At 47.9% G+C, this 9,383-nt stretch overlaps 1 protein-coding gene across 1 annotated transcript; it reads right to left on the reverse strand.

The window, feature by feature from the left end:
- Window positions 1–509: 509 nt before the first annotated feature.
- On the reverse strand, window positions 510–8,257 carry ING1 (inhibitor of growth family member 1). The gene is made up of 2 exons (XM_066579793.1): window positions 7,712–8,257; window positions 510–2,126 (listed from the first exon to the last, which is right to left on the reverse strand). Exons 1-2 carry the CDS (start codon window positions 7,845–7,847, stop codon window positions 1,423–1,425), a joined length of 840 nt encoding a protein of 279 aa, XP_066435890.1. The 5' UTR covers window positions 7,848–8,257; the 3' UTR covers window positions 510–1,422.
- Between the last annotated feature and the right edge of the window lie 1,126 nt (window positions 8,258–9,383).

Genomic DNA, 9,383 nt, shown 5'->3' on the forward strand with positions numbered 1-9,383 from the left:
TATTTGCTTTGCCCCCTTCTTCCTAAAGTAACAATTATATTTATTCTTATATCCTTGGGAACAGTGTTTATTTGCAGCATAACAACTCCACCTCTATTTGACCCCTTCAGTATTACCAAATCTCCGGGGCTTGCTGCACTGAGTATGCAGTAAAAACCCTGGAAGATTTCAGATGACAGCTCAGTGCTCTGCACATTTCAGCACTAGTGTTGTCCACGGAAATCTTCCAGACTTTAACCGCATGGTCAGTGCAGCAAGCCCCGGAGATTTTCCGGGCATGCCACTAAAAGAGTTAATAGAATATTCTCTATGATACTTTTATGTCCAGACGTCACAATGGTTGGCTCAACCTTTCGTTATTCTTCAGCACTCTTCCAGTTCCTTCCGTTACCATGTTTCTCACATGATGTAGCAGGTTATGTTCCTCTCTTCCAACTAATTATTTTCTTCATTTGCATGCTATTCTTGCATTTCAACAACAAAAAAAATCATTAAAATAACTTTCCATAGATCTGTATTTATTTTAAGTATCACAGCTGTACAATCTTCATACATACAGAAGGAAATGCATATTGGCTATACAACTGCATTCAGCTGCATTTCCAATTATAATACATCAAGTGCAATGCCACTTAAAATGTACATTTATACAAATCAGGATTGCTTCACTAATACCTGTGACTGTATAAAGCTTGATCTGTGTGAGTCATTACTAAACCACTGTTGGTTGAATATAAAACATAGTTAACCGTTTTAAAATGGCCTCTTCTGGTTCCCAGGCCAGAATTAAGTATAAAATATTTGACAATGTAAAATGCAGGTTTTTTTGCATCTCTTTAAAAATAATCTACTTATCTTGAATTCTGTTTGTTGGAGTAATAATGCAGCCGTAGAACATGGGTCACTTTTATACTTCTGCTTCCAATACAAGGGACGCACAGAAATAAGTTACAAAACAGTGGCTCTTGACAAAAGTCAAAATATTTAAAGGGATATACGCAGTTATCATAAAATAAACTTGGCATAACTGTATGCCATAAGGTAGTGGTCAAAACATAACCGAAAAGGAAACAATGGGCTGTGGGAAATCTGGTGGATGGACACAGTGCTTTTAAGAGTTTTTAAAAGTGCATTAGACATCCACCATAACTGATATGGTCTCCACCCCCAATCTACGCCAGGAAGGGTCTTAGACAATGAACATGAGAAGACATGCATGGCATGAACAATAAACCAGCTCACTTGGTAGGGTCTTAGACGTAAAAGATGGGATAAAGTGTTATTGCTGTCACTATAACAGGAATATCCCTAGACTTGGATACAAAAAAGAAAAAAAAAAGTAAGCCATCCTCACCACCTTCTCGAGGTGGGTCTGGGCAATAAATACAATGCTTTATTCTTCCCTCAGGAGCTGCAATTCAACTACCTGTTGTATGCCCTCTCTTTTTTAGATTTCTCGAGTGCTTTACCCATGGTTTTTTCATTTTCTCCTCTACATTCAGGGCAGTACCATTTTCCTTTTGGTTTATGGTTGAGTCCAACACAAGAAAAGTGAAACCATTCTATTGGGCATTCGTCATTATCACAGCCAATCATTTCCCCGTAGGAAACTTGATTACATAGGCAATAAGTGGGCTCGTTGGGGTCAATGGGAAGATCTGCAGGTGAGGCTTCTCTCTCAGCTTTAGCTTTCGACCGCTTTTTCTTCTTTGATGTTTTTGGCTTCTTTTCTTTGGGTGTTCCTGATGTAAGGTCATCATGGTCATGATTAATGGTGGCATTTTCTCGATTTTCGTTGTTTCTCTGCCTCCTTGATCTTTTATTGCTGGTTTTCTCAGTCTGGGAGAGAGTCTCATTTTTAGCCTTATCTTGGATGTTCTTGCTGCTATTACTTGTACTGTCATTTAGATCCTGACACGTTTCAAACAGTTCCACATGACTGTCCACTTGTCGTGTCCTGTTTTCAACTAGTTCCACCATCTGGCTAACTATCTGGATCTTGTCGTCACCCAATTCTTGGCTACGAATGAGAGCTCTCTGGATGAACTGCAGGAAGCGTCGCTTCTGTATTGCATCGGACTCACGGCGGAATTTTTCATAGTAGTCGTCCAACTCTTTCAGGATCTCTACAATGACAAAAAGTTAAGGGTAAATAAAAAGAATCCATTGCTTGAGCCACCCCCCATCACTAAGGCAAGGTTCACACGGGGCAGAATTGCCGCAGAATTTCCGTGCAGAGAGTCCACACCGCAATTCGGCCCGCGTCTCCTAATCCCGGTATTAGCTAGCAAAGTGGACAAGATTTTGCAAAAATCCCGTCCTGACGCTGCAGCCAAGCCGCACGAAAACTGACATGCGGCGCAGAATTCAATTCCGCAGCATGTCAATTCTTTTGTCGTTTCTGCGGTGGCATCTCTCCTCTCTATGGGGAGAGAAAGCCGCAGCGGAATGCCGACAGTGAAACCGCTTCAAAAGCTGCAAGATTTCCACGGAATTTCCGTCCCGTGTGACCCCAGCCTTAGAGGCAGTGCATCTATGGTTTATATGGATGACCAATGAATTCTTCAGTTAATTTAAAGCTAAACACCAACTTTCCCGGTCAGTTCAACTTTCCAGACAACTGTCCAAAGAAAAACTGAAAATTCATCACTTCTGACCAGAAGCTCCCGTCTCCCACACCCTACCTTGATGACCCAAATGCAAAATCTCTAACAAGGTCCCCAAGTATAATGCTTTATTCATAGTACTGGGCTCCGTATTTGGCGAAGAGAGGCCTTATGGGCCCACTAAGGCTCCTGGGCCCGGGTGCAACCACATCCTCTGCATCCCCAATAGTTATGCCCCTGGGTACAGTATATTAGCTAAAGGTTAGAGCAGATTTACAAAATGAATACGTTTGTGTGTTAAGTACCTAACTCACAATATACAATGTGGGGGCAAAGGAACGATTTTCATGTATTGCCATCTTAGCATCCAAATCATGTTGATCACAGTAGTACTATCTTGTGAAAGAATATTTGTATGACTGCCTATCTTTGCCTATGGGAGGAGTAATTTAGGCATCCAATGGAATTTTAAAAATGGGCAGAAATATTACACCCATGTTTTCCCAACTCTGAGATAATTTGCATATAGTCACACTTTTGCCTGCGATTTGTGCACCAAAGTTATTAGCAAAATATAAAACTAAGGCTAGTTTCACATGGACGACGATGATATTGGGCTGTAATTCACGGCCCAATATCGCCCTCGCGATCCATGTGAAAGCCACATGGATGGGAGGAGTTTTCAGGTGAGAACAGCCTTGCATAACAGTGGGGAATCCCTTTATCCCATTGCTTTCAATGTGTCTGGTGGCAGCAGTGCCGGCCCCATTAAAAGCAATGGGAGAACTCCACGACCCTCTGTGACAACAGCGGCAGGGGATTCCTTCATCCACACGGGGAATCCCTTCAGACACAACAGGAGTGAAGGAATTCTCCATGGGGATGAAGGAATCCCCTGCCATTGCTGTCACAGAGGATCGCGGTGTTCTCACATTGCTTTCGATGGTGCTGCCACCACCGGCTCCATTGAAGGCAGTGAGCAATCTCGCAGGATGATAGAACATTGCGCGAGGTGTTTCTTGCATAGCATTGTATGAACCCTTTCAAATAAGTGGAGTTCATATTTGTGCGTCTCGCAATGCACAAATCTCGCACGATTTTAATCGCCCGTGTGAAATTGGCTCATGATAAAAAACATTCCAGGTTTTATTGCCAAGACAGAATTTAAAAAAAAACAAAAAAAACTGAAATCATTTGGTAAGATGCTAATAAGTGCCAACACTTAAAGATGCTGTATTTGATACCCCAAATTCCCTGTCTGACACTGCATTTTGTGTACTGCTCCATCAGTATAGCCATAATCTGTATCCCAGGTATACCTAGATTTCGAGACGTAGCGGAATGGGGGCAAATTTTCCATAGCAGAAAATCCACATCCACGTTAAAATGTAGCACAATCAATGCGGATTTTAGTGCAGATCATCTCCAACATCCACTACATGTGAACGCACTGTCCTCAGCAGAAGGGTACCTGCATTTGTTTTGAAATGTCAAATTTATCCCCTGTATGAAAAATAATTATGAAGAAAAGCTCTGTTAGGCTGGGTTCACACAGGGCAGATTGGCCGCGGAAATTCTGTGCGGAATTCTGCTGCGGCAAATCCGCCTGCGGCTGCTAATTCCCAGGGTTAGCCAGCCATGTGGATGGGATTTGTCAAAAATCTCGTCCGCACGGGACAGCCAATCCATCGCGGTGAAGCTGGCAGAAGCCGGTGCTGCGGCCGGGGAATCCACGCCGCAGCAGGTTAATTTTTTTTTAACGTTGTGGTCACTCTATTCTCCATTTGGCGCACCGGCTGCAACAAAAAAGCATGCGGCTAAGCCGCTGTAAAACCCACGGCTAAGTGCCACGGGTTTTGAAGCTGCGTTTTCCCGGCGGAAATCTTACGTTTTTTCACTGCGGCAAAACCCACGAGATTTCCGTCAGGAATACGACCCATGTGACCCCAGCCTTACTGGGAAAGGACACCATTTTTTACAATTACTCCAAATACAGGGTTACATGCTAAATTTTAAATGTAGGCCATTCAAATAAACACTGTGGGGCTTACTTACTATTCAAAATAAGACAGGTTGCAGGCACAAGTTAGGCCCGAAAATGGTCTTACATGCTTTGTGTCACATTTACTAGGTGTGTTAGACATCTTCGGATAGTTTCTTGAACTTATCCGAAAAGGGGGTGTGGCCTAAATTACAGATCCAGGATGCATTTGGTGGTGAAAGATGTCTTTGTGTCTGCAGTGTGTTAAATGTGTAAACCGCCGTCTAGGTGAGCCCGCTCAGGTGGAACATTATGAGGCGCCACCTGAGAACTGTATATTTTGGGGTGTAGGCTGCAGCCCTGACACCTTGTACAGAGGGGGAGGCTACACCTTTACTAGTGGGCAGATTTTTGTCTTGTGCATTTATTGTTTCATGAAGTGCTGTGAATAAAACTGGTTAAAGCCAGATGGGAAAAGAAATCCCGCGAGTGTGAGTAAATTGCTTCATGTGCCAATCATCTTGCCCTGGAGATGGCGTTCCAACAAGTGGATAACCCCCAAGTGGATGCAAGGCTCATGGGCGGACTACAATACCCAGAGAAATCATCAAAATTTTGGTTATTTAGTTTCGGGGGAAAAAAAAACGGCGGAGGAGCGACCTAATAACTATGTATAAATATATCATCATCTATTTATACCCAAGACTGTGAAAAGCAGGCATCATCACTGACATAGGAGGTTCTCTACTGTAAGAGCAGTGAGACTGGGGAACTCTCTGCCCGAGGACATGATGATGGCAAAAAAAAATAGTTTAAGAGAGGCCTGGACGCCTTTCTTGAGTGTTACAATATCACAGGTTACAGTCACTAAGGGTCAATGATTCAGAGACTATTCCGATTGCCAGATTTGAAGTTGGGAAGGACTGTGTTTTGTTTTTAAAGAAGAAAATTGACTTCTACCTCATTGGGTTTTTTTTGCCTTCCTCTGGATCAACATTGGGGGGGTAATAGGCTGAACTGGATGGACACATGTCTTTTTCTAGCCCTACGCACTGTTACGTGTAATACGATTTACAAGCGATAACTTGTCACCACCTTGTCTTAACCTAAACTTTACCTGGCATTATCCGAGATACAGATTTACTAAGTTGAGAAAAGTGATTAATGATTCTATATGTATATACAGTAGAACAGCCCTTTAACAGAGGCATGAGTGTTAGACAAAGTTACACCCTTTTCGAATGAAAGCCACCATGGCGATCCACAGCTACGTGCTCATGCCCATCATACGTTGCCACCCTGTAGTACATGCCTGGTATTTGTGGGGTAATGTAGCCCTCAGCTCCGGTGTAGGGGGGGCCCCAGCTTGGCATCTCCATACACCCCACTACACTCGGCTGACAGCCATATGGAAAACAGTCTGCTTGTAAATCTTATCACACGGCCACAAGATACAACGTGACGCCCGCATGTGGGTCTCATCGCCCCCTATAGGCAGGCCAGCAGGGCAGGTAACGTATAGCACACAGGTAGCTCTAGTGACGGGCAGTTTGGAACATGTGACAAGCGGTAGAGTGACAGACAGGTGGCTTCTCTGCTGCCTATGAAGTAACACCTGGCACCGGCTACAGACCCGGCTCTGACTTCAGTGGTTGCTATGAAGCGCCTCTCAGCAGCCATTCTTAAGACGGGCAAGATCCATAGCATGCCCGTCAGTGTCTAGCGCCTATGGAGAGCCGTCTGTGTGAGAAGAGCACCTTCCACCCCTTATATCTAAACAGCGAACGGACCCCCACACATAACAATAGCCATTGTGGTAGGAAATCCCTCATCATGCCCATAGAAAACATGGCCGCCGCATACGTATATACTTTTCTGTATTTTCTGCCCATATCAGTACTGTAGGGAAGCAGCTTAACGCCCAGCCCCTCCAAACAGCAGTGACCAATCAGAAAAGCTGGGCGGGCAGAGACATTCAAATGAATGTAAAGAGGTCTACTAAAGGCAGGCGGGACTACGGCAGGAGGCGGGACAAGGTGGCAGCTAATGAAAACACAGCCAGCACCCGGGACGTTCTAAAGTAGAGCGTAGCAACCAATGAGCTCAGAGAGGCGGCGCCAAGAGAATGACGTCTACAACCCCCCAATATAAAAGCAGCAGTGTGCTCTTTAGCCAGGTTAAAGCGCGGCTGGCGTCGGCTCCAGATGTGGGGGGGTAGTTTGGCTATGAAGCCGGTGTGTACATAAAAATGTATGTGTTGTCCTCTGTCCACAGCCCGACATTGTAAGACACCTACACAGCAGCAGCTACGAGCGGCGCTCTAGCAGGACGTGCCTCGTCCCCACTCGGTAACATCACCTCTATAAGTTACCGGGCGGACAAGAGCTACACATTCAGCACTGACCCAGCCCAAGGGGTGAGAAGCAAGCCGGTGAGGGAGGGCAGAAGACTCCCAGAATGTGACGCATTTCCATCAGCCAGGGCTGTCTCTGGGGAACCGAGTGACCCGCTCCCGGTGTCTCCTCCTCCGGTACACGGTGCGGGGGAGGAGGGGGCTGCATGCGGCGCACTGCGGCCCCAACACATCCGTGTCTGTAGAGTCGGCGCTAACAATGTCACCCGGGCACAACAACTAGTTTGCAGCCCGACAACAATGGTGTGTAGTCCGCGGCGGCGCCGCACATATGGACGGGGCTCTATAGAGGACAATGCAGAGCCGTCCAGCTGTGTGACACGAGCGGCAGCGGGGAGGGCGAACGGGAGCGCCGCATCAGCGCCGTCCACTGCGGGAGAAGTATCATGTCTGATGGGGAACACAATGAAGCCCTCCTCCCACCAGAGCGGCGGCGGCAGCGCTTACTACTACAGCCGCCCGATGACTGTACATTCCTCAGTGTTGTTGTGCTGCTCTGCGGGCTGCCAGCACACTACAGCCCGCCTGCCTTTTGTGCGGCGGCAGGGGGGCTTCCAGGTGACTTTCCCCGGTGATGGAGCTTTTGTTCCGCCCTATGACAAGCGCCCCAGACACACAAGTGTCCCCACAAGTCGCTCCAGGAGCCGAGCACAATGCAGACAGCACAGCCGCACAACAAAGTTGCACTCAGACACGTCCGGCGGCTCCTACCTTGGTATTTGGCGTCGATTTCCCGCATCAGGGAGACGTTTCTCTGCAGGTCGAAAGGCAGAGACTCGATGGAGTCCAAGTAATCCTCCACATAGTTCACCATGTGAGTCTGGTCGCCGTTGGTCGGGTTTAACATCTTGTGCCTCTCCGGTGTCCAGCACAAGCCAGCAGGCTCCTGCCAGCTCGGGGGGAGAGGAGGGACAACTAGCAGCCTCCAACTAGTATGGCACTGGAGATGGGGGGCAGCAGGGCACAAAAACAAAGGCGATCCCCTCGGAAAGCGAGCAGCAGCCGCTCCGTGCCTGGCATCAGAGCCCGGGCAAGTGGATGCCCGCTGAGATAAGAGCAGAAAAGTCCGGCCGTCTCAGCAGCTGATTGAATGGCTGTCTTTCTGGACAACTCGGGAACAAGACAGTGGAAGGAGGTTGTGGGGTGTGTGTGTGTAAAGGGGGTGGGGAAAGAGGAGGGAGCTGAGAGTGGAGAATGCAGCAGCAGGAAGATGAAGTGTGTGGAGCGGGCGGCACTACTGCTCCGTGACAACACGGCCGCCTCGTTATGTCCGCCGTTTCTAGGGCTCACACAGCGGCTACTAACACTTATTAGGAAACATTCCTCTTGCTGACGACGGGGAGCATGCGCAGTGTCACCGCTCGCCGGTTCCTACTACAAGGCGACAGTACTGGCTACTAGTGAGACTTTGCGCATACACATAAAGTTACATCGGCAGTGAGCGCCTCTCCGCGCGCGCGCCCGCGCCGTGCACGCGCGCAGGACATTCTGACAGCGAAGCTCTTGTCATTAGGAAACTATCAATCCCACAAGCCACCTGTCACCGAGAAGCCAGCCAATAGCAGCCGCCTCTCACCATTTGTGGGCGGGGCCTGAAGCGCGCCGCCTTCTACAAATCTTTCAGGCTACTAGTCACTAGGTAACGCGCAACGCGCGCCCGCATTGGGCGGAGCCAGAAGGGATAGCGGAAGTTGGTATAGTAAGGTGGGCGGGGAGTCGTTGAGCTGGGAGGGGATTGGCAGGGCTAAGGGTAGCCATGACAACAACGCCAACAGCCCGGCCCTCGGCCCGCCCACCTACTGCTAGAAAGGGAAATAAATGTAATCTTTCTAACGTCCAGCTGTATTCTTCACCCCGAGGATGGGGGTTTAGACCCCCCCAAAAAAGATGGTTCAGTCAGAGGGTGATGAGCAGTTATTAGTCAGTCATGTCCAGATACAGGAGGAGGACGGTTATGACAGGGTTATTGGTGTGAAGGGGAGGGATGGAGGAGGGGGCTGCGAGCACAGCAGACACCAAAATAAAGTCATACTGAAGTGGGGCTGGCTGAGCACAACCATTGTGTAAACAGGGCGACGGAAAGTGCTCACGGAGCCCGCGCACAGCCACGGGTGGGAAGGATTAGCCACACACATATGTACCATGGCACGAGGGGAAGTGCGGGGATGTCCCCCAACACCTCCAGAGCTCCTGGAAGCAACATCCACATTATCCACAGACCTCCAGGGGTGTCGTTTACAAAATGAGGTCACTTTTGGGGATTTCCATTAAGGGACTCTGTAAATACAAGATGGCATCCAAAAAGGATTCCAGAAAAATCTGTGCCCTAAAAGCCAAATAACTCATCTTCTGTTCTCAGCTCGGCCGTGGACCCACACAACTG

Source organism: Eleutherodactylus coqui, chromosome 1 (assembly GCF_035609145.1).
Source record: "Eleutherodactylus coqui strain aEleCoq1 chromosome 1, aEleCoq1.hap1, whole genome shotgun sequence".
NCBI lineage: Eukaryota > Metazoa > Chordata > Amphibia > Anura > Eleutherodactylidae > Eleutherodactylus > Eleutherodactylus coqui.

Bases quoted from the DNA above. Each gene is read 5' to 3' on its own strand.
- ING1 (XM_066579793.1), bottom strand. From the start codon at position 7,847: ATGTTAAACCCGACCAACGGCGACCAGACTCACATGGTGAACTATGTG. The intron at 2,127-7,711 runs GTAGGAGCCGCC...TTGTCATTGTAG, and splicing joins AATCGACGCCAAATACCAAG to AGATCCTGAAAGAGTTGGAC.